The 24,325-nt window shown below is 39.6% G+C and overlaps 2 protein-coding genes and 2 non-coding genes across 8 annotated transcripts in view; all 4 read left to right on the top strand.

Annotated features, from left to right (window-relative positions):
* Positions 1-26: 26 nt before the first annotated feature.
* On the top strand, positions 27-15,294 carry tnpo2a (transportin 2a). 4 transcript variants are annotated; one of them, XM_027141408.2, is made up of 26 exons: positions 27-178; positions 1,559-1,658; positions 2,872-2,947; positions 3,149-3,298; positions 3,587-3,693; positions 4,284-4,417; positions 4,520-4,601; positions 4,695-4,817; positions 4,952-5,070; positions 5,545-5,605; positions 6,085-6,256; positions 6,577-6,729; positions 6,875-7,100; positions 7,707-7,878; positions 8,010-8,096; positions 8,205-8,312; positions 9,173-9,331; positions 9,419-9,506; positions 9,653-9,751; positions 10,633-10,668; positions 10,827-10,922; positions 11,057-11,132; positions 11,249-11,348; positions 11,603-11,677; positions 11,774-11,917; positions 12,401-15,294. In XM_027141408.2, the coding sequence occupies exons 2-25, from the start codon at positions 1,560-1,562 to the stop codon at positions 11,879-11,881; spliced, it is 2,706 nt and encodes a 901-aa protein (XP_026997209.1). In that variant the 5' UTR covers positions 27-178; position 1,559; the 3' UTR covers positions 11,882-11,917; positions 12,401-15,294. The 4 variants fall into 4 exon arrangements, 3 of the variants coding, with proteins under 3 accessions (XP_026997209.1, XP_026997211.1, XP_026997210.1); XM_027141409.2 differs by lacking the exon at positions 27-178 and adding an exon at positions 286-574; XM_027141410.2 differs by lacking the exon at positions 10,633-10,668.
* Positions 5,651-5,721, top strand: LOC113639716. Its single transcript, XR_003439874.2, has one exon. It is a non-coding gene; the product is annotated as a small nucleolar RNA SNORD41 (small nucleolar RNA).
* On the top strand, positions 6,390-6,457 carry LOC113639715. Its single transcript, XR_003439873.1, has one exon. It is a non-coding gene; the product is annotated as a small nucleolar RNA SNORD41 (small nucleolar RNA).
* A 997-nt stretch (positions 15,295-16,291) lies between the features above and the next one.
* Positions 16,292-24,325, top strand: part of tmem104 (transmembrane protein 104) — a 41,462-nt gene continuing 33,428 nt past the window's right edge. Inside the window, exons 1-6 of one of the 2 annotated variants that reach the window (XM_027141517.2) lie at positions 16,292-16,746; positions 16,973-17,053; positions 18,716-18,837; positions 19,108-19,189; positions 20,170-20,266; positions 20,370-20,441. In XM_027141517.2, the coding sequence (XP_026997318.1) occupies positions 17,009-17,053; positions 18,716-18,837; positions 19,108-19,189; positions 20,170-20,266; positions 20,370-20,441 (418 nt within the window). In that variant the 5' untranslated portion in view covers positions 16,292-16,746; positions 16,973-17,008. Of the gene's footprint in view, positions 16,747-16,972; positions 17,054-18,715; positions 18,838-19,107; positions 19,190-20,169; positions 20,267-20,360; positions 20,442-24,325 lie in introns of both variants that reach the window. The other variant, XM_027141515.2, reaches the window with a different exon arrangement.

Consider the following 24,325-nt stretch of genomic DNA (forward strand, 5'->3'; position numbering starts at 1 on the left):
AGCCAATCGGAGCGTATAAGGCGGGATTTGTCTGAATACGGGTTGGAAAATTAAACAACGCAACCATTAGAAGGTTAGAAGCGCTTCCGGCTTAGGGGCTTTGTGAGCGCGGCTTCATTCGCTCTCACACTGTTGCATGCATCTGTTTCAGCTCAACAGGCCTCCGCACACAGTGTCTGTAAGTAAATGTAAATAACCCTACGTGAAAACAATAGACCCGTTTAATTCAACAGTCGATAAAGACGTAACAAAGTAGCGAGCCGAAGCGTCGTCGTGTAAAGCCTTATTCCGTCCAGCGATTTGTAACCGAAGACGGTTAGCACTGAAGCTAACAGCGCCGTAGGATTTACCGCGTCTCGTCTGGACTTGATTCTGTAACCCCACAGTGTTTGTTTGTGAAAATTAAATGTTTATTCGACGCTTTAGGTTGTCTGAGTGAACCTAGCGACACATTTTAAAGGCACTTGCACAACATTTTGCCTTTAGTAAGTTGGCCTAGTGTTCCTGGCGCAGCCGAGCTCCTTCCACATGGTGCACTGCGAGGCCGCTGTGCGAGCTAACAAGCTAACCTGAGGTGCTACGCTACGCTATATTAATTACACAGCGGTTAATATCGTGTAATAACGAGCTGAGTGTGTAATTAACGTGAAGTAATCAATCAACAGAAATGTGCAACACCGTTTAACCGGCCGGTCCTCAAGAAACTCTGTCTGACCTCAGATGACTTGCTGAGACTTATTAGTTACTAACTAGCTGCTCTTTAGGAGTTTAGTATTAAGGATAATTTGAAAAAAGCATTATTTATGTCAAGTGATCAATAATCGGCCGTTAATTGGTCCGCTAACACAATCTTTGGTGTTAGAGTTCGGACATGAAACGATGCTAATGCTAACAACCGGCATTAGCTACATAGGCGGCACGCTGTTATTCAGGGATTAAAGTCATCCTGGGGCGTTGAGTTTATCCCCAAATCCTCCAGCGGTGAATAAATCAAGAGCATCCGGCTGTACACTGACCACATCAGCCGCTAAGAGCTGTGTGTTTGTTCAGCCTCCATTACCGGCCGTCTCCAGGCCTTTATCCTGATTAACTTCGGTCATGTTAGCAACTTGTTAGCATACACAGTGAGATCACTGTTAATTTGTTTAGGTTCGCGGTGTAATTAAAGTTATTTTTATTGCCGACGCCTGTGTGGATTTTATCTGCGACTTCAGGTCATAGATCTTGTACATTTTATTTTTCTTTACTCTAAACATCACTTTATCAACTCAGGACCGACTATTTATTAACTTATTCGTTGAATTATCAAGCGGTGGCTAAGTGGTTAAAGATGCAAACCACTGATCCGATGGTTATTGGTTCGAATCGCAGCACCAGCTGCTACTCCTGGGTGCCTGAGCCAAACAAATCCTCACCTCCACTCCTGTAACTCGGGTGGAAATGTAATGTAAATGAATTGGGTGTGTCGTGAGCAGGGAATGCACTGAACTCCTTTGGTTTACAGAATGTTTGATGGTTGAGAAAGTGGTAAATTGTGTGTGTGTGTGTGTGTGTGTAGGATGGAGTGGCAGCCAGATGAACAAGGACTCCAGCAGGTCCTTCAGCTCCTGAAAGACTCTCAGTCCCCAAACACAGCCACACAGAGAGCTGTGCAGCAAGTATCCTACTCATTGGATAGTCTTTTCTTGTCTGAAGCTTGACCTTGTTGAATGCTTGGGTGCATTTTTTTCACAAACTATGCAAATGAAGTACCAGAGATTGAATAAATAAGCAGTCCAGAACGAGCAGGTGTAATGTCTGGGATGTTAGCTTACATTTGTGGTTGTCTGACAGGCAGTTAGGTTCAATAACTAGAGGTAAGGGGCAAATCCTACTACCAGGTGAGTTTTACAAGATAAAAAGGTTTATTGGAGTATATGTTTAAATCCAGTGCTTAGGTGTAATGTACCTTGATACCGTAACTGTATCACAAGCTACCCTTTTTCAAGCCTGTTACCTGCTGGCACAACATGTAGTTTCCTCACAGTTAAATATACTGGGAGAAAATTAAATCTCTACTGAACATAGACTTGGATAATGTTAATGGATGAATAGTGGACACTCATGCTTACTTATTATAGAGATCATAGGTGGGATGTGCTTCATTGTGTGTATTTAAGCCCCTGGTGGAAATGGCTTAATCATCCTCTCTCAGGGAGCATGCATGTTGTGGTAATGGGCAGAAGACCTCCTCTTATCATAAACTGGATCTTTCCAGGGAGTGTTACCAGGAACCAGTTGTTTTTGCAATACAAGACAGTTTTGGAGGAGGATTTTTTTTTTCTAGTTTGCAACTGGCTCAAGGATTGCAGAATTGCTCTGTTGAGAATCATTCACTGTGCTAATATAAGATAATATAGCCAACAACCTTTCATGCCAAAGTCTTGATTTTGCAAGCTTTTCAGATGTGGTTTGGTTAGAGTTAGGTGATTCATTATCTATTTTAAATTTGTTTTAAATAAGAAGGTTTAAGGGAATTGCATCTTGACTACAACTTCTACACATGTGGTGTGTGTGTGGGTTTTTTTTTTTGTAACTAATTTAATTGCACAGTAAAACCAGATATAAATTTTGTGCATATTTTGTCTTGGTATGACACTTGGTATGTCTTTAAATTTTAACATCCTCCCCATATCTTTTGCGTTTCTTTAGTCCTGGCTGCAGACAGGGTCTGAGTTTACACCCTGATTTGGCATTTTAGTGTGGTGGCTGTTTTAAAATGTAACTTTTTTTAATAATGGCTTTTTGTGATCGGTTGTGCTGGTACAGCTGATGCATTGGTGGAAGGGCAGATTTACTGTGCTTGGTGAATTTCTTTAACCATGTCCTTAGAAACTAGAGCAGCTGAACCAGTTTCCAGACTTCAACAACTATCTCATCTTCGTCTTGACTCGACTAAAATCTGAGGGTAAGTTTTGATCTAATCTGCGGTCCAACACCCTCCCCCTTCTGTTCAGCTTGTCTCTTGATTTGCCACTTTTTTATCCCTTCTTTTTAATTCCTCTCCTCTATTAATTAACCTGGTTACCCCTATTGTTTGTCTTGCATCTTCCCTCCTCCTAGTTGGAGCCACTTTATGGTTAACCTGTGTATTTCTTATCCCTCACAGATGAGCCGACACGGTCACTCAGCGGTCTGATTCTGAAGAACAACGTAAAGGCCCACTACCAGAACTTTCCACCAGCAGTGGCAGACTTCATCAAACAGGAATGTCTGAGCAACATTGGGGACCCTTCTCCCCTCATTCGTGCTACAATCGGTATGTCTTCTGTGCAAAAAAAAAATATGCAGTTCTGTATATGTTCTATCTACTGGAGTCTTTATTTCTCAGTACTACTAAAGTAACCTCTCCATGTCTGAACCAGTATATACCAAATAGGGTCTTGATATAGATTTGGTATTGAATTGCTTCCTAACTGCTAAAGGGATACACAATCTGCTACTTAATATTTTATGTGGCCAAAAGGACTCTGATATTTGCTGAGTAACCCATGCTCATAAAATGGTGCGATGCTGATAAAGGAATCTAACGGTGTCACCCACGCAGGTATCCTGATCACAACCATCGCCTCTAAAGGTGAGCTGCAGACATGGCCCGAGCTGCTGCCTCAGCTCTGCAACCTGCTCAACTCAGAAGATTACAACACATGCGAGGTTTTTGCTTGTCTTCTCATTCACAATACATTAGATTTCACATTCAAGTGTTGTGGGTTTTTTTTTTCTTCCCATGTACGATTCAGGAGATAGTGAGGGGAGATTTGTGAAGCTGCTCTGGCCATGTGCCCCTGACTGAGATTTAGCTTGTCGGGTGTCATTTTAATTGTGGCTTTTGTAATACCTGAGAAGGAGGCACTTCATATATTTAATACCTCTATCTCAGGCTGCCAGCAGCTAATCAGAGCAAGCAGGTGGGCAGAAACAGTCAAATGGTGGCACATTACAATCCATGAAAATGGAGAAGGGTGGGAGCCGAATCCCATCGGATAAATAGAGCAAGTCTGGATGAGTATTCCTTTGAAATAAAGTCACGGAAGCTTGTTTCTGGTATTAAGAAATGGATTGCACTAAAGTGTTTACAATGTTTTTTTTTTTTATCAAGCATTAAACAAAGAGTAAACCGTATAACAACAAATGTTAACTGTAGTTGGTGTTACTGGTGATCAGTATTTAATTTCTGAAACATTTTATTATAAAACATGCTTTAACATGGGGTTGCATCTGTGTTCTCTTTCCTTTATGCTCAGGGATCATTTGGTGCCCTGCAGAAGATATGTGAAGACTCCTCTGAGCTGCTGGACAGTGATGCATTGAACCGGCCTCTAAACATCATGATCCCTAAGTTCCTGCAGTTCTTCAAGCACTGTAGCCCTAAGATTAGGTATGTCACGAGATGAACCACAACTTTTTTATCTTGCTTGAGCTGTGGAGTGCCTATTGCACAGATAAAGCTTTTGTAACAGATCATTTTCTGTATCTTCAGATCTCATGCTATTGCTTGTGTGAACCAGTTTATCATTGGTCGAGCTCAAGCTCTGATGGACAATATTGACCCCTTTATCGAGGTAACTCATGATTGATTTAGTATGTTTGCTATAAATGGTCATTTGTCCCATTGGCATTTTTAACATCTGACTTGTCTTACTGTGGTTCGATAGAGTCTATTTGCGCTGGCTGCAGATGAAGACTCTGAGGTCAGAAAGAATGTTTGTCGAGCACTGGTCATGCTGCTTGAGGTCCGAATTGACCGCCTTATCCCACACATGCACAGCATTGTTCAGGTAAGCCATCTCTTCTCAAAGTAGCATTAAAATATATTGTGTGTTTATTTAATTATAAGTATTAAATTATTTATTGATTTTTTTATTTTTTTATTTATCTATATATATCTATATTTTTTTTTTTGCATTTTCAGTACATGCTACAGCGCACACAGGACCCGGATGAGAACGTGGCTCTGGAGGCTTGTGAGTTTTGGCTCACGCTAGCTGAGCAACCCATCTGTAAAGAAGTTCTGTCTGGACATCTGGTTCAGTGAGTCATCAGTTAAATACATTATAAGCTCTAAATATGTTTTTAGAAATTAGCCAGCCTGGCTTTCAAGGAGCTTGCAAGACTAATTTGTTTCTGATTATGCCTTGTTTTCCTCTTGGTCATGTAGCCTCTTTGTGGCTAAATGCTGCTGACACTTCATTTATAGTTTGGCTGTAATGTGCACTTCTTGACCTCTCAGTGACTAAAACTGACTAAAATTAACCCAGTAGAAATGCTTGGCCCACATTTTGGGGGGGAAACAGTATTTACAAAGGATATTTATAAAAATGCATTTATTGATTTTGATCCGTTATGATAGTCACAGGCAACAGTGTCAAGTAAAACTCCTCGAGATAAGGTAGAAAACCCAAACTTTTCCACAAATGTATGTTATGAAATGAAGAACGAATGAAAGTTAATTTCGGCAGCTTTTAACACAATACATCCATATGTCTTAAATCTACTTCCCTTTAGACTGATTCCTATACTGGTAAATGGAATGAAGTACTCTGAAATCGACATAATCCTGCTGAAGGTGAGCACACGTTTGCTTTTATCCGCTTTTGTCTGGTGTGTGGCGTTGGGAATGACGACATCTACAATCTTGAGACTCGTCTATGATGTTTCATGTATTCATACTGTCTGACCCAAAGGTCTTAAGTCTGCCGTTCACTGTGTTTGATGTACAGATTTGTGGGAATGGAAGCGTATCTGTAATGTTAAGCAGACTGTAGAGTATTACTGCTAATGTGAGCTTGCTGTGTGGGTGGAAGGTGTGATTTTCTCTTAACTCATTTGTCATGCATCACAAGCAGTTGTGTGAAAAAATGGTCATGCTGTTCAAATTAGAACTTGGTTTTCAGTTACACATTGGAATAAATCATTTCAACCCATAGACCCATTATATTCCCATGACAATGTTTGTCTCGGACTAATCAGAGCGTACTAAGATTAACAACTGCACAGCCATTGTGTTTATTTGAGGAGATTCATCTACTGTTTGTTTGACTGTAGGGTGATGTGGAGGAGGACGAGGCTATTCCGGACAGTGAGCAAGACATTAAACCACGTTTCCACAAGTCTCGCACAGTCACTCTACAGCACGAAGGAGGTGAAGGAGAGGAGGGGGAGGACATTGATGAAGACGATGATGACGATGATGACACGCTGTCTGATTGGAATCTACGTAAGGGCTTATGGCTGGTTATGTTCTGTTTCGTGCATCTGTTTTCAAGTTGGTTATGTACTGGTAGTAAGTGTGTAGTGACAAAACATTATGATTAAATATTTATAAGATGGCGAGGGCCTTGCTGGTTTCAGTGGAGGTGATGACACTTTTAAACTTTGACTGTCTGTGATGTTCAAGTATTCATACTGTCTGATCCACTGCTGCCAGAGATGCCAATCCATCCATAATAAATGCCTAAAGCTAAAATAAATTGTAAGGCTTAACACATTTTAAATCTGTTTGGACTTCTTTAAAGAGCATCTTCCTTCCATTTTTAGGTAAATGCTCAGCTGCGGCGCTGGACGTGTTGGCGAATGTGTTCCGGGATGAGTTGCTACCCCACCTGCTCCCTCTGCTGAAGGACTTGCTGTTTCATCCTGATTGGGTGATCAAGGAGTCTGGCATCCTGGTTCTGGGTGCCATTGCTGAGGGTATTTTAATTTTTTTCCCTTTTTTTTTTAATAATGTGACCTTTTCAATCTGATTCTCAAACTGTAGCACATTTTTTATGTTTGTGACTGAAGAAGTAAAACTGCTCACTCTTTTGTTCCGGTGTTCTTGCTCTTCTTCATATAGGGTGTGTGCAGGGAATGGTTCCCTACCTGCCAGAGTTGATTCCTCACTTAATTCAGTGTCTCTGTGATAAGAAAGCTCTGGTGCGCTCCATCGCCTGCTGGACGCTGAGTCGCTACGCTCACTGGGTGGTGAGCCAGCCGCCTGACTCCTACCTCAAACCACTCATGACTGAGCTACTCAAACGTATTCTTGATGGCAATAAGAGGGTGCAGGAGGCTGCTTGCAGGTATGTGTGTGTAAAATGGCAACAATAACGTTGTCAGCAAAGGTTTTATTTATGACTGAGCATCTGATGAAGGGCTACTAGGATTGATAGGAAAGGTTATATCATGTACAGTGACATGTGGTCATGACTAAATGTTTAATCTATAACAAAGAACCATTTCTTTTTCTATGGGTATATACACATATGTAAGTTTTGATTCTTAGTTATTGAAAAAGATCACTTTTTTGTATTACCTGACCAATCTCAAACTAGTGCTGTCTGAAAGTCATTTGACCATCGATTGACCTAACTTCATGTAGCGAGTCAAACATACAGCTTTGTTTAAGTATGCTTCATGCTGCATTCACAGAGCAACCAAAAAAAAAGTTTTGACCTAGTTACTTAAAGAAAATCAGAAAGAAATTCAAAAGCACATACAGAAATAGTGCTTAAGAAATTAAATTCTATGTGTGCTTCCTAGTGGTTTACCTGGATGGTAAAATGTTCTATTTATATGTAAACCTATAACTCAACAGTGACCCTCTACCAGAAAGGTCAATCATGAGCCTGCGACAAAAGCTACATTACAGAAGCCCAACTTCACACTCATGGTTTCTTTTCTTGCAGTGCGTTTGCGACTCTGGAGGAGGAGGCATGCACAGAGCTTGTTCCCTATCTTGGCTTTATTCTGGACACACTGGTCTTTGCTTTTGGAAAATACCAGCACAAGAACCTGCTTATTCTCTATGATGCCATTGGGACACTGGCTGACTCTGTGGGCCATCATCTCAATCAGCCTGTGAGTTTTCCCTACTGAAATAAGGACTGATTTAGGAAAAAAATAAAAAGGCTTTGTATGTATATATCTAAATTAATAATAAGTTGAAATCCCCTTTTGCTTAGTCTTGCTATATTTACTCATTCTCACAGGAATATATCCAGAAGCTGATGCCTCCTCTCATCCAGAAATGGAATGAGCTGAAAGACGAGGACAAGGATCTGTTCCCTTTGCTGGAGGTGAGGAAGTAATGAAGTCATTATAGGATTAATTAAATGCTGTTAAATACAGTTTCCTGTATTGCCTATTGGGTGTATTTCTGTTGATTTATCCCTCTTATTCTCTAGTGTCTATCATCAGTGGCCACAGCTCTGCAGAGTGGCTTCCTGCCCTACTGTGAACCAGTGTATCAGCGCTGTGTCACTCTGGTACAGAAAACCCTCGCTCAGGCAATGGTGAATGCATATACATGGCTAAAACTCACACATGCATGCTGCCTGATTAGTGTTCATGTTTACAATCACTCTGTATGGTGCAGCTCATTTATGCAGTTATCTTACTACTAGTAATGTTCATTCCAGTATTTCTGCACACAATATTGATTGGACATACAGTATTTACACTGGTCAGTGCTGTTTTTGTGTAATGTCGTCTTGTTTTTTTGTTTTGTTTTGTTTTTGTCCTGAACTGTTTGCATCAGCTTGCACAGAACCTTTGGTGCTAGGACTAACTTACTAAGTCCTTAGCTCTCTATTTGTTCTGTGTAGCACCATGGCCCTGGAGAAAGGTTGTATGTATGGTTGAAATGACAATAAAAGCTTCTTGACTTGATAGTCAGCCAATTATGCAGGAACGACACAGTGCATTAAATCATGCAGTCCCTCTGCACACAGGATGGATTTATTATTTTATTTTTATTCTGTGTAAACACTAAAGACTGCTCCCAGGAGTTCGGTACTCTTCAGCCCATCTGGCACCAACAACCAGGAACAAGTTATAGAGATTACACATTTCCCCATTCTGATTATTGATTTAAACTTTAACTATTATACCATCCGTGTACCTTTTGGGATAATTGTTTCAACCTGCTACTATTTGGGATGCACTAATTCAGGTGTAGGACATTATTTTATGTGTTAACTCCTACCAGTCATCAAAGAACTAAAACAAATGTGTTACAAATGTTTAATGAAGAATCAGTTATTCTTTTTTTTATTTTATTTTGGATTTGGTTACTGCAATTAGTTTTATTTATTCTCCTTGCATAAGCTGTATTTTCTGGGTACATTCCCTGATCTCTCTTTTGTCCTTATAGATGTATAACCAGCACCCAGAGCAGTATGAGGCTCCTGATAAGGACTTCATGATTGTGGCTCTGGATCTCCTGAGTGGCTTGGCCGAGGGCCTTGGAGGTCATGTTGAGAGACTGGTGGCTCGCAGCAACATTATGACTCTCCTCTTCCAGTGCATGCAGGTACAACATAGAGAGGCAAAACCTTGTGCATGACTAAATAAATATATATACATGTATGTTTGGAAGGCTAAAATGTTTTCTGTGTAGGACACTATGCCAGAGGTAAGGCAGAGCTCATTTGCTCTCTTGGGAGATCTGACCAAGGCCTGCTTCCTTCATGTCAAACCCTGCATTTGTGAGTCCTGCTTTGGCTTTTGTTTTTTGTTTTTTTTGGCTAATGTTATAAAGCATTGTAGCAGTGTTCATGTGAGATTCCTGTGCAGTGTGTAAGAGGTGTTGATAATGGAGTATGATCTATTGTTGTGTGTGTGTGTTCTGCAGCCGAGTTCATGCCTATTTTGGGGCTAAACCTGAACCCAGAGTTCATTTCTGTGTGTAATAATGCCACCTGGGCCATCGGTGAGATCTCCATACAGATGGGTGAGTTTCAATGTCTGGGAAAAGAAAACTCCCTCCATCCGCTGCATGTCTGTAATATGTGTGGTTACAATCAAACAAAATTAAGTTCCCTTGGGCAAGAATACAAATCGCATCTACCTAAAGCTTGGTTATATCCAATGTAAATTTAAACCTGTTAAGTCTTGATAAAATGGGTATTGGAGAAAGCTACATTCCTTCTACATTGAAATATTCCTATTTAAAGCAATTTTAGATACTTGTGGTTTCTTTAGATTTATATCCACAAATGCAACACAGCCAGTGAAAGAGTTTCTGTATTAATCTTTCTGTATTTTTCTAATTATTTCCTCCACACCTTTGACTAAATCTCCTGAAGGCTCACACAAAAAAGTACGATTTTCGATTCTTTTCTACAGAATAGTTAGTTGTTGTCTATGGTAATCACACACATTACATATGTATTAGGTGGAGAGTAAGTTGTAAAAGTACAAATGTACACTAACCTGCCTCTTCAATAGGAACACCAGTAGCCTTGTGTTCAATTAATTATCCAGTCAATTCTAATCATACACTTTCCTCCATTCTGATGCAACTCTATTAGATGCTCCTGACCTGTACCTTGTATGTTTCCATGCATTGCAAATCTGGCACATGATTGGTATGAATGACTTAAAATAGGTGTGCATGTGTTCCTATTAATGTGGCCAGCGAGTGTATTTCATATGAACGATAAATTTACCATTAGCTTGAGAGAGATGCTAAGACAGCTTGTTTGTGTGTATTCTTAGTCCTGTTTACTCTTGTTTTAGTCGTACTGCTGGGTATCTTTGTGTATGTGTGTGCATTCGTTTTTGCATGCTAGGCTGCAGGCAGGCTAGTGACAGTGTTTGGTGTCTCTACAGGCTCAGGTGACAGGAAGCAGGGAGGTGATTGTACAGGTGAGATAGGAAGGAAGCTGATCGTTTTATGTGAAAACGGACTGCTTTACTTTATCTGAAATAGTTTACCCCAGTGCTTAGTGATATTCAGTACTGGTTGGATGCTCTTTTATTTCCCCTGTATGTTGTCTCAGAGCGGTTTTCTCTTGTGGTCTCAGGTGCAGAGATGGAGCCATATGTGGGGCTGGTGCTTAACAACCTGGTAGAGATTATAAATAGACCCAATACTCCCAAGACTCTTCTGGAAAACACGGGTATGACCGTTACAGTGGGACTTCTGTACTTGTGTGCCACACTAAATTTGATGATGAACCGCAAAACAGACACTGAACAACATCAGAGCTATGGAATTTCACACTTTAACACTTTGCTTTCTGTCATGAAACAGCCATTACGATTGGTCGACTGGGATACGTTTGTCCTCAGGAGGTGGCACCCATGCTGCCTCAGTTCATACGTCCTTGGTGAGACTTTTGAATACCTGCCCACCCACAAAATACATCAACCCTCACTCGTGATTTATTATAGTGCAGTTTTTCCCCAGTTGAATTCTTAAGTTTTGAATTTTTCTGTAATTCAGGTGCCAGTCACTCAGAAACATCAGGGACAATGAAGAGAAAGATTCAGCTTTCAGAGGCATCTGTTTAATGATTGGGGTAAATCCTGGAGGTGTGGTGCAGGTAATTAAACTGCTCATTTTCAATTCAGTTTAAGAAAAAAAATGTTTGTCTCTTGCTCGGATATTTCCTCTGTTCGTGAATCCTAAATGCTCTACATGCCTCAGCAGAACAGCCCTGCTCTTATTGTAATGTCTATAGACCATGTGGAAAAATTCAGTAACTTGAATGGCAATCAGTTTGTTAATCACAAATGAATGGATTTTTTTTTATCTAAAATGTTAACCCAGTTTATTTATTAATTTTTCTTCATACAGGACTTCATTTTCTTCTGTGATGCTGTGGCATCTTGGGTGAACCCCAAAGATGACCTGCGAGACATGTTCTACAAGGTAACCATTTAAAAAAAAAAAAAAAAGTTTTTTAGGATATTTTTCTGCTTAGTAAAGCTTAAGGAGTCATTGCATTTAAAATGTGACCTGTTCCAGATCTTGCATGGCTTTAAAGACCAGGTTGGCGAGGAGAACTGGCAGCAGTTCTGTGAGCAGTTCCCCCCACAGCTGAAGGAGCGGCTATCGGCCTGCTATGGCGTTTAGATGCCCCTCCTCACTGACACAGGACACGCCTGTTAGGTACCAGCTCCTTGTTGATCTTTACCTCAGCCATTTTTAAATGTAGCTAAATAGCATTGTTCAATAATGCATAACCCTATTTCCAGAAAGAGATGCTGTTTAAGTGTCTAGCTATTGACTCATTTTCAGACATCTGTACCTGACACCATTTGCACTATTCAGTGGGTTGGGTTGAGTTTGAAATTTCTTTTGGACCAAAAGCAGGCATTCAAATAGATTTGAAAAACAATAACTGTGTATCTGTTTTTGGATTTTTGAGTAGTTCATGCAGTGATCATAATATATATCATGGATTAAGTGTGTATGTTTGGAGTTGACACACTTTTTATCCATGTTTTATTTAAAATTATAGACTTTCTGCTTAAGAGATCCTGAATATAAATTGCTGATGGAGCTTTATATTTCTGTCATTGTGCTTTATTGGAAAATCCTGAGCTAGTAATTGTAAAATTTACAATGCCAACACTTTTCTCCTTTCTCCAGGTTGATTCTCCGGGAGGGTCAATGGGGGAACTCATCCATGTGTGTGTATTGCCCTGCTACTGGAGGGGGGAGGCTGGCACGACGATCATCCCTGCACCCTGTGTCTGTGTGAGGGAGGGTGGGAAGGGTGGGAGGGGGTTAGGGGAAGCCAACCTCTGCATCAAACGCTGCGGTTTAGCGTCCCGCGCTCTGAGTAGGAATTTTAAATAAAAATGGAAGCAAAAAGGGATCTAGGCTGGGATAGAGGGAGGGAGGGAACTCGTAGGCAGGGCTTGCCACCTGATAACTCCACTGCTCTCTTCTGCTGCAAGAGAGCACTATCGGGAGGGGGGAGGCTGGGTGGCACCAATGCACCCACCAAAAGTACAGTCTAGTCTAAGCCCTGGCACCTCGACTAGACGCCTATAGCACACAAGCGCATTCAGTAGACCGGCACACTTGTTAGGCAAGCTTAAGGCAACCTGTTGCCCGGGTGGTATTTCTGTAATGCATTCATAAGAAAACTACAATACCCTAAAATGTATTGGTTGACCACATCAATACTAAAATGACTTTTAACCACAGGGATTGTTGGCTAGAGGTAAGGCACGAGATATTTATACCAATAGGGAGATAAGTACTAGCACCTTTTTAAAATACGTGATTATTACCAGTAAGTACAGTGCATATTGTCTCGCTTTCAGGCTGTTTTACATATTTTCAAGCTGTTGTCGTTGTAACCACTTTGCAGCTGGCAGTTAAGGTCCATTATTCTCCCCGGCAGAGTGTTTCGTGTTGACTCTTATTCTGCTGTAACCAGAACAACCTTCAGGAACTGTAACTCTAGTGCTCACTGTTTTTTTTTCCTTTCTTATGCTTGCTTAGATAAGGGAATGATAAAGGTTTGCATGACTCTGGACCCTTGGAAAAATCAGTGCAACGTGCAGGTGTCAAGTTATTGTTTTTCTTTTTTTTTTTTCTTTTTTTTTTCTTTTTTTTTTTTTAATTTCTTTTTAATTCAGAGCATCTCACTGTACAGTGTTAGCAGGTGTAGCTTTATTGTGAATCTTCTGTTAGGTCAGTGCGGATCGATGTTCCATTTCCTTCTTCAGCAGTAGTTTGTGAGCCGCGTTCACATCCAGATTTACTCCATTAAGAAACCATACTGCAGCCTGACCTTCCTGTAAATTAAGAGAATGCGCTGCTAATGCTTTTAAAAGCACATGTTATGAATTAAATGTTGTGTCTGAACCCATTAAGGAGTTTTAATGCACTTTCTCTTATATGGAATTTCGGATATTTCGGATAATTTCACACAGCAATCCAGCTGGCTGCATTAATATCCAACCTGGTTAAAGGCGAGCTCCACATAATGACACATTCACAGTGCCATAAAGATTAAATGGTGGCTCACAAGCAAGCGCGTAAAGCGCTTAACTGGTAGTCGACTGTACTGACAGCTTTTATGTAACCACATTAGTCTGGTTAGAACATTTGATAAAGCCATGTGTAGGCATGTCAATGGTGTAGATGATATAAATGCCTAGTCTAATTAAGTGGCAAATTTCTTCCAAGCTTAAAAGACTAATTTGTTCATTTCACTCTGTGCACTGTGATTCAACTTGTAGTTTAATGTAAAAGCAAATGAGTGTCTCTCTTTTAATGAAGGAATGTTTTTTTGTGTAGCTATGGCTAGGCACTTAATGCCGAATTAAAATTTTCTTGTTCATCTTCATAAGAGAAACACAGGTGTGAGATGCATATGCACTGTTTCCCAGACAAAGCCCATAAACACTTGCAGTTTGTTCACAGTGCGTTTGCCATATTAAGCTGACTTGACCTGAGGCCTTATAGGATGCACACCTGACTTATCTCTGCACAATCCTACATATTTGGCATTAATACCAAAAACGTACAAAAAGCAGAGGCTGTTTATATAGCCATAAAAGCAATAGCCATGTCTCTGCTACATTGCAGACACTCGTGTGTCTTCGAGGTCCTCCAGGTTTGCGTTGTCTTATTCAAACTCGATGTAAAGTAAAAGTTTAACATGCATGAAATGAAGACTCAGTGTGGTGCTTGTATAATGTCTTTTCTTCTGGATTTAAGTTCCTGTGATGAAATCATTTGACCACCACTGAGCCAGTAATGTGTGATTTGAAGTACCTTTTCAAATTTATTTGCTTCTTCAATAATAGCATTGACAATCTACTGAGCATCCACTGTCTACTCTTTTGCAAGCTGCTCCTTCCTCAGGAAGTAAGGAAATGATGAGGCAAATTTTGTTCGATAGGAATTCAGAGGAGGGGGATAACACCAAGTAATCAAGAATTTTCTGCACGTTGTTTTCTATCAATAAACCGATTTATTGTTGAGCAATTAATGTTGAAGTAATTTGAAGTACATCCTAATGTGTGCAGGCCAGCCAAACCAATTCTAATCAGACAAAAATATCTGCTGTGATCTGTTATAACAAATACATTTCTTAAACAATGCACAGCAAATTCCTTCTGCAATATGATTTTGTCCACATGTGCTTTTTTTTATTTATTTTTCTTTATTTTCTTTATTTTGATTATATTTTGTGTTTTATAAGCACAAAGATTTATTTGGACTTTAAAAGTTTTTTTTAATTATTTTCTTTTGTTTAAAGAATTTTGTTTGTTGTTTATCAACCAGTTCTAATGAGCATTATTTTTTTTAACAACAATTTCCAACAAGCAATTAATATGGAAGGAGGGGAATGCATTTGAGCCTGTACTGTGTACTTAGGGAAAAAAAAAATCTGCTGACTGTAATGGTTTTTTTTTTTTTTTTTTCCTCTTCCACACCGTGGTGCAAACTCGTTTATCTCTCATCACCTTTCTGTTTTAATTCTGTGAAACCTGGAAATAAATTCTTTTCTACCAATGGGGTAACAAGTGTACTGTTTCATTTCAGTTGGTAGAACAAATGATGTGCATGTGCATGTTGAAATTAGACTGTTGTGATGTCTGACTTGGAAATTAAGTTTAGGATGTTTGAAATGTTTCAGTATGAGAACGTAATCCATTTGATGAAAGTGCATATTAACTTTTTCTGGAACCTAAAAGAAAAAAGGTGCATTAAAGTCCAACAAAATTGAATACAAACACTTGGGGTTTTTTTTTTTTTTAAATTCTGTAACACTGCTGCATTACATGTGTAATATTTTAACATTCATATTTGTCTTAGAAGCTTTAGATCATTTAGAATCAATGATCATTACAAAGTACTTAATTATGACCAATTTGAGGGAAGCAGTGATTTGTATGCTATTTGTTGAATTCCTGTCCAATTTCAATACACTTGCTTTTTCTTTAGAAAATTCTATAATGTACTTGCTGTGTGTTTTATCAGGAACACCTGCTCAACTGCAGTAAACTAAATCAGCCAATCATTTGGCAGTAATTCAGTCCATAATATAAGGCAGATACAGGTCAAGCACTACAGTGTTTGTTCACACCAAACATCAGAATAGGGAAAACCGGTCATCTTTGTGATTTGAACTGTTGCATGGTTGTTCGTGCCAATGTGCTGGTTCAGTGTTTAAGAATCTGCAGATCACCAGGGCATTTCACACCCAAAAAACAGTCTCTAGTGTAGAATAGTGCAGAAAAAACAAAACCACACTTCAGTTGCACTCCTCTAAGCTAAGAAGAGAAATCTGAGTCCATCATGGACATACTCAGCAAAACAACAGAATATCAAGGAGAACAAAAGTTTTGTTTAGATGAACAGAGCTGTTTCACAGGTGGCTTCAAAATCTTTCATACGTGTTGCAATCTAATTCCTGTGAAGACTATTGCATGTGATGCCCGTGTTTAAGCGCGCTCTAGTAACACGTGGATGAGGCGTGGTTTCCCTGGGATAGACCACGCCCATCAGGATAACTGACACATGGCACTCAAAACCGAGTGCAAAATGTCCAGCAGTTAGAGCCACTATATTTTTTTCCTTTTAATTTGCGCCCCGTCTGTATTGGGAATTCTACTGTATTTTTTATGTTGTAACATAATTACATTTACTATCATAGCGCGTTAACTCATTCGGCCTGTGTTTAGATTGTTTGCGCATGCGCAGTCACGGCCAGCCTGAACGCTCTAAGCTGCTTCTTAAACGTCTCCTGAGAGCTGCGTGAAACATGGCCGACTCTATATAGCACTTTTTATTTACGTCTTCGTCTATCATGGGTTTGTACGGTTGTTAATCGATAGTGCGGACCCATCTCACGAAGGCTATTCGATATATTCTAGATATATTATTGTACCTTGTTAGCTGCAATGCTAACCCATGACTAGCCAGTTGCTTTTAACCGAATTGTACACACAGCAGTCAGGAAACACCGGGTAAGTGTTCGTGTTAAAGTTAAATGCTGATTATATATATAATATGTAATGCTAGTATATTAAATCAAACGTATTGGAAGTAGATGGTCTTCAACAGGACGGTTAAAACGAGTCGTTTAATTTGTTTCGAAAGTGTTTTTGTTTAACGTAACGCTAATTTACTTGATCTGTGTGGACAATGTTTACAAATTTGCTAGTTTACTAACTACTATTAATCTTCCTGCAGGAATCCTGTGTGAAGTGTTTTGTACCGTTTGACAACATGGCTGGTGGTATTACAGAGACTGGAGAGCTTTACTCCCCTTTTGTGAGTGTTTAAAATAGTGAAAAAGAGATATTGTTCATTTAAATAAAGGTTTCAGGAATTGATTGTGAAAGGATCAGAAACTGATCGTGTTTCCTGTAGTACGTCCTTAAGGCAAGACACATGGAGATGGTGAATAGAATAATAATAATAATAATAAAAAGTTATCAGTTCTTTATGGTCTAATCGAGGAAATAAATAAATGCACTTTTATACAAATAATTTTATAACGGTTATTATATCTAACAATACATCAGTAATCAACATTTTTATGGATTTCCTCTGTATTAATCCTTTCATTGGGGATAGTAAAGAAAATAAAGATTTTCAGGGAAATATCAAATGTAAAAACTTTTGCATCTGGTCAGCGATAAAAATGAGCACAGGAGAAAATGTCATCATATATTTACGCTTCACTTACATCCTGACGGTCAATGAGGCACTAAAATGAGTAAGAGCAACAATTTGAAGTTTAGATAATCTCAATATATCCGAGAAGCATTTATTTCTTTTATTTTTTTAAATTATATTGGGTGGCATTGGGCGCATCCCAAATTGAATGCTTACACACTATTCTACACCATTAATAGTGATAGTAAATAGTGTATTCATGCTGGAAAGTTTGAAAAGAAGTGCACTCTATGTAATGGACTTGTACAACTGTAGTTAAAAAATAAAGCATGGAATGTTGGACACCATGCACACAACACTCACAGAAAATCTGAAAAATCTCTAACAGCGGTGTTCACTGGAAATGATGCCACAGTACATTTTTCATTCTGTGTCTTATTTCTGTTTTGAACCCAAGAAGTCTGCATCAGCACTAAATGATTGGTTTACTTGACCAGTTTTTATCCGAAGCCAATATCATTTAACAAAACATCTGCGTATGTAACTGGTCTATTAAGTTAAATTCAAATTTTGAAGAGGAAGCTGTCATTTGTCACGTTTGCTTTAAAGTGAAGAATTTTTATTCACTTGGGGTCAGAGCACAAGGCCAGACATGAAATAGAGACCAATGATATGGGAATAGAAAGGCTTTCCTGAAGCCAGGGAACACTAAATTTGTTCAGAATTTTCATCAAACTTTCAAAGCCTGAGTTTACTTGGATCTCGTGCCTGTCTGAGCAAAAGTATCAGGTGAAGCATGTGATTTCAACCACTTACTCAAGTTAGTTATTCATCAACTAGGAAAGCAGAAGTGCTAAGGGCTGCATGTTGTTTCACAAATGACAAAAACCAGCAGCTGCATACGTTGCAAAAAAAAAGGCTTTGCTATAGTAAAGGGACTGACATCAGCAGGATCTTAATGGTGGATTTTTCCCTGTGAAAGAAATAATGGCGTAGATATCTTTAATCCTTGTTTCTAATGGGTACCGCATTGTGTGTGTATATAAATATAAAAAACAGAGATGTTTGTAAGACGTAGCTCACAGCATGTACACCATTTTGTCATTGAAAGACATTCATTTTAATCTATTTAATATTTACTTACTTTCAGTTTGTTACAGCAAAAAACGAATCCTTGTCAGGAAATGGCTCATTACAGAGACTATTAAGATTTGATACAGTAAAATACTATGGTGTCATAGAGGCTGTGTTTTGGTCACTTTTATCGGAATGCATGCACTGCATTTCAAGTCTTATGTCTGTGTGTATTTGCAGGTTGGCTTGGTGTACATGTTCAACATTATTGTGGGTACTGGTGCTCTGACTATGCCCAGAGCCTTTGCCACTGCTGGATGGGTTGTAAGCCTGGCGCTCATCTCCTTTTTGGCTTTCATGAGGTAGGTGGTGTAAGTGTATATAATTAGCACTAAATATGGATGTTTTTGAGTGAACAGGGTCACTATATTCTGAGCATTTATAATATTCAGTGGATAAATGCAACCTCTCGCATTGTGTAACTTTTTATTAGACTTTTATTAAGTTTCAGTTTGGAAACATGGTTTTTGCTCTTGTTGTTTGTTTTTGTCATCAACAAAATTGCACTTAAGTATTTATGTCACTGGGAATCCAGTCTCAGACTTTGCTCTTTTCTTCCTGCCTGTTCTCAGTTACATGACCACTACATTTGTGATTGAGACCATGGCTGCAGCTAACGCTCAGCTACGCTGGAAGAGGAGAGAGCAGGAAGAGGTGTGTGAGAGATGCCTGATGCAGCACATACAGCCTGGACCTTTTTCTGTCAGTCATAGACGCACTGATCTCATTTCTGTTTAGTCAGACACTGTTCCCAGCTTCTTTTTAAGGTCTCTGCAGGTCTCTTGATGTGAAAGGAAATGCTCTGGGCATGAATGGCGAAGTCAGTATACAATAATAGAACTTGTGGAAACCTTCGTTGTTCCTTTGCCTTTAATTCTCTGTTAAAGCTGGTTTAACTCTGAGCATCTGCGACTAAAGCGGTGGCTCTTCTGTTCCACTTTTAACAGTAGCTTGGTCCTCCTTGTCATGTAGCTTAATCACTCCTTTATTTAATACTTATATTTAAGGTATAATTTGTTTGTGACTCTCCTAGAGGATTTGAGGTTGAAGACACTTTAAAAAAACAGTAGTTTTGCCTACAACACATTGTCAGGTCTGTACATTTGTTGAGGACAGCCTTGAGGATATTCCATTTACAGCGTTGAGTTAGCTCCCTAGATTATGTGGGCCTAATTCATTCGAATACAGTCATTTATACATCTCTACATATATGTCCTCTACAGATGTTTGCTTGGCGTAATGCTAGCTATATTTTATATTTCCAGAGCCATTACTTTTACTTTTTTTTCTGTGCAAGTGATGTATTCCAGTTTATGTAATGCTAGATAACAAATAAAGTACTTTACTTAGCAGACAACATAAGCAAAAAAAACCTTTTATTTTTTGTATAGTTGAGGCTCCTTTGCTTCCTAAAAGGCTCCTAGTTTTGTTCTGTTTGTACACAGAAGTTTCTTAAGTGCAGGGGACAAATGAAAGGAAAACCAGTTATTCGGCAGAGGCATTTTTCTATCCTTATTGTAGTTTAAAAATGAAATAAGTTGTTTGCTATGACCGTCATAGGCATAAGATCTTACCCCAGCTGGACTGATGTGTTACACAGTAAGGTGTTTTGTTCTTGTCTCTTTTCTCCCCAGATCCATAGCAGTGACTCTGGCTCTGACTACTCTGATGATGAGGTCATCTGCAGGGGGCGGTCAGATCCGGTGGAGACTCGACCCATTCTCTCAGTTCGTGAGTATTTGGCTTATTTGTAACCGTCCCTTTTTGTGGTGTTTTGCTTCATTGGCATTGAATGTTATTTTTGTGTGTTTGTTTGAACATCGAGAGCGTGTAGGGTCAGTGGATCACTTTGAAATTGTGGAGAGAGTTGAGATGGGACAAATGGCCTCCATGTTTTTCAATAAAGGTAAGAAGTTTTTATGCTTCGCTACATTGTGCCTCTTGAGATAAAGGTAGCGAACAATGCTTGATATTTGAGTGTTGTGTTGTTTAAAGTATCATGTATGAAGCACAGGCTTTGATTTCTGGCATGTTGGTTCTGTTTTTAACAAAAGTCCTGAGTTTTGTTGTTATTTGTTTGTGGTGTAAACAGAGAAGTCTTAAGAGTTTCTATTGTACCAAAACTACAGAGAATTTCCTCTTCAACACAATCGGATAGGAATATAAAAATTTTCAGCTTTATTCATTTATGACCAATGCACCAGAAATAGAATAGAATAGAACAGGGGCATAGAAGCCTTTATTATCGCCACATATACATTATAGCACAGTGGAATTCTTTTCTTCACATACCCCAACTGAGGAGGTTGGGGTCAGAGTGCAGGGGCAGCTATGATACAGTGCCCCTGTAGCAGTGAGGGTTGAGGGCCTTGCTCAAGGGCCCAGCAATGGCAGCTTGGCTGTGCTGGGCCTTGAACCCCGATCCTCCGATCAACAACCCAGAGCCTTAACCAGTTGAGCCACCACCGCCCTATAAGTTATAATTAGTCACTTTTGTATTTTTTTTTATACTGATAAACAAACTCAAAGTCCTGCTTCACCACATGCTGTAATACATTTATTTATGTTGGTTCTTTTAGCACATGCTTGTATGCACAGAATTAGGCTGAGCAGAAGATGATAAGATCCTTGTTTAAGACCCCACCCCACAATGGTAGCTCGGCTGTATTGGGATTTGAACTTGGATGGTTAGATAGATGATGTGTCTTACTTCAAATGCGGTGACGCTTTTGTTTGTCTGTAAAATCCTTCCTTTGCTTTTCTTTCTGTATGCATATCACCAGTGCTGTAATGTAAACAGTAATCTTTTTTCTTAATGCAGCCTGACATACACCGGATTGGGGGAAAAATAAATAACTATTAAGGGATGCTGTGATTAGATCTCTCGCGCACACACACACACACACACACACACACACACACACACACACACACACACACACACACTCTCACTTTAGCAGCTTTTGATTGCAAACAGGTTATTACTTATTAAAAAGCTGATCAGAGCCGTCATTTTGTGGCAGGCTTAACTGAACATGAGCAGGAATGCAAGAGCGTTCTCTCTCTCTCTCTCTCTCTCTCTCTCTCTCTCTCTCTCTCTCTCTCTCTCTCTCTCTCTCTCTCTTTCTCCCTCTCACTTACTTCCTCATTTACTCCCCTCCCACTTCTTTTCTCTTTCTTTCTCTCTTTCCCTCTCTCATTTACTTCCTCACTTACTTCCCCTCTTTCTTTTCCCCTCTTGCTCTCTCTCTCTCTCTCTCTCTCTCTCTCTCTCTCTCTCTCTTACTTCCTCACTTACCCCCCCTCCTCTCTCTTTCTCTCTCTCCCTCATTTTTGCTGTCTGTCTTTCACTGTCTCTATTTTGCTTTTTCTTTGAATCATGGAGGCAATCAAGTAATGAATCAAAAATCAGTAGCTTAAGAGATTTTCATTGTTAAAAAGGTAAAAGCACAAGCTTTTAAACACAGCACATTGATGTACACTCATTGCAGCTGAAACGAATTACTAGGTGTTATAGGTACATATCTATTTCATGCAAGGGGCTTGATATGTTTGTGAGGTTGTAATAAAAGGTTACGGTTTATTTTATGTTTTTAGCCTGTTTTAGTATTTTGCGTCTTAAGATGAATGATGTCTGGCACTTAAACAAAGCAGTAGATAGTAAGTGTGCTGATATTTAAAAGAATTTTTAATAATTTGTGATTAACAAGACGTTACTTTTCAGTCGTTTCTTACACTCTTGTTTAAAAAAAAAAAAATTAAAGGGGGGGGGATCCAAAATCTACTTGTTCCAGCTCTTCTCCTGTACAAGTCCTATTTAATCCTCTACAAGTGTTGTGATAAGCATGATAAGATGTGGATTAACTTTTCAAGCAATTAGTTTGAGTGTAAAACCTTTCATTTAAATCACAGTAGGTACTGAAGGTCATTCGGAAGGTGTCTGTTTTCTCAGTCCTATTACATTTAGGAGGAAGAACTCAGCTGCTAATGGGAGGTAATTAAAGGGGGTTCAATTGCCTTGGGTTGTAATTCCATTGTAAAGCCATTTGTGCAGAGTTGAATGTTTTATCTACACACTGCAGCGGTATGGGAAAGATGCAGGTAGAGACTAAAAGCCAGGATAATGGAAATCTTAATTAGAGGCAGAATGACATTCACCTTGAGGTCCAGATTGATGCAGTCTATTTTGCAGGAGTTTTCTTGTTGCAGAGTCCGGACTCTGGTTTCCTTTCTCTTTATTATGATAGTCCTGTTAGCCAACAGCTGACTCGACACTCTTGCAAAACTATGTAATATCTCACCAGCATTGCTTTTGGCATCTTTGCAAAAAAGTGTCCAATATTTTTCTGTGCCCTTCCATCCAGGCCTTACTGTATTCTCTTGATTGTAAATGTTATCCACTAGGTGGTGCAGTTGTTTCAGCCTTGAATACCCTGAGAGAGAGAGGGAGAAAGACACACATTTGCACTTGCCCTTTCAGCAGGGGGGCTGAGCTTTCTCAGAGCACCAGCCTCGTGCTCCGCCACTTGTCTGCATTATTTTATTAAAGCCTGAAGTGTTGAAATGGCTCCCTGCGCTCTAACCTTTCCCCACGCCGGATAGAGTGGACTGACCGCTTCATCCTCACCCAGGTGCCCAAGCATGACGGTATCGATCGGCCAAGGAGATAAAACCTTTCCCAGCAGAGCCGTGCTCAACTTCTTTAACCATAAATGACCTGGAAGTGCGCACCGCCTGCTGCAAAAACAAGATCAGAAAGGAAGATTGAGGAAGATGGCACAGACTGTGTATTGTCTTCCATATGCTTTATGCAGTAGCTCCAGAAATCATGCCAGCATTCATTCGTCTCCCTAAAAATGCGCTGAGACAGTCTCCATTATAGGTGCATCAAGATCTATCCCCTAGCTAGAGACTGTGGGTAAAATAAAACGGGCACTTTCACTGCACCATCAAGTGCAATTGTGCCAGATCCTTTATTTCAGAATGTAGTTTTTCACCTCATAGAAAAGTTGTGTGCTGTATACATCATGCGGCGTGTGCAGCTTTATTGTGAGAGGAAAAGTACTTAGAGTCTCAGTGAATTAATGGACCTTTTATTTAAGCAAAGGCTAAGACTGCTGGAGAGTGTTGGAGCCCCTGGTGATAAGGGCTTGAGTTGAGGAGCATAATCAGGTGGTCACTCGATCCTGAACGGCCTCAGACTGTAGGAGTTAATGATGTGACGCTGTAGGCCCAAAGACTCGGGCTTCTCCCTGACTCCGATTCAACTGAGAAAAAGACCTCAACACAGATATGAAGTTCAAGCCTTATTTCTTTTCACTTAGGTTTCCTTATGTTCATAACTCTCAGGCTGTGCTTCTGCTTCTGTTGCTCAATCTGCGTATGAAAAATGTCCTGTTGGGATGACCTTAATTTTTAGGGCAATGTCCATAATAAAATATTTTAAGTACTCACATGCATAATAAAGATCATTCATTCAGTGCATTCAAATAGCTGTAATATGGTGTGAGGCAACCTGGAGGTTTGTGTCACAGATAAATTCTGACAAATCACACTGTAGCACCATTAACTGATGGAATTATCCCATTTTGCCAGATAAACAAACAGGACTGTGAAGCTATGAGGTTTAGTGATGTGTCTTTTATTCAGCCTGCATCTGAGAGAGAGAGAAAGCAGGGATATAGGATCTTTTTTCTGTGCTTCTTTGCTGTGTGTATAAAACCTTCAGTCGTTGTCAACTATAAAATTATAAAGTCTTTTTGGAATCCTCTCTTTCTTCCTCTAAGAAAG

Source organism: Tachysurus fulvidraco, chromosome 15 (assembly GCF_022655615.1).
Source record: "Tachysurus fulvidraco isolate hzauxx_2018 chromosome 15, HZAU_PFXX_2.0, whole genome shotgun sequence".
In the NCBI taxonomy this organism is placed as follows: Eukaryota; Metazoa; Chordata; class Actinopteri; order Siluriformes; family Bagridae; genus Tachysurus; species Tachysurus fulvidraco.

What these genes read in the sequence shown, in the direction of transcription:
- tnpo2a (XM_027141408.2), top strand. Translation starts at nt 1,560, where the DNA reads ATGGAGTGGCAGCCAGATGAACAAGGACTCCAGCAGGTCCTTCAGCTC. An exon ending in GTGCAGGAGGCTGCTTGCAG is followed by an intron (nt 7,101 to 7,706) that starts GTATGTGTGTGT and finishes CTTTTCTTGCAG; the next exon opens with TGCGTTTGCGACTCTGGAGG. An exon ending in TCATGTCAAACCCTGCATTT is followed by an intron (nt 9,507 to 9,652) that starts GTGAGTCCTGCT and finishes TGTGTTCTGCAG; the next exon opens with CCGAGTTCATGCCTATTTTG.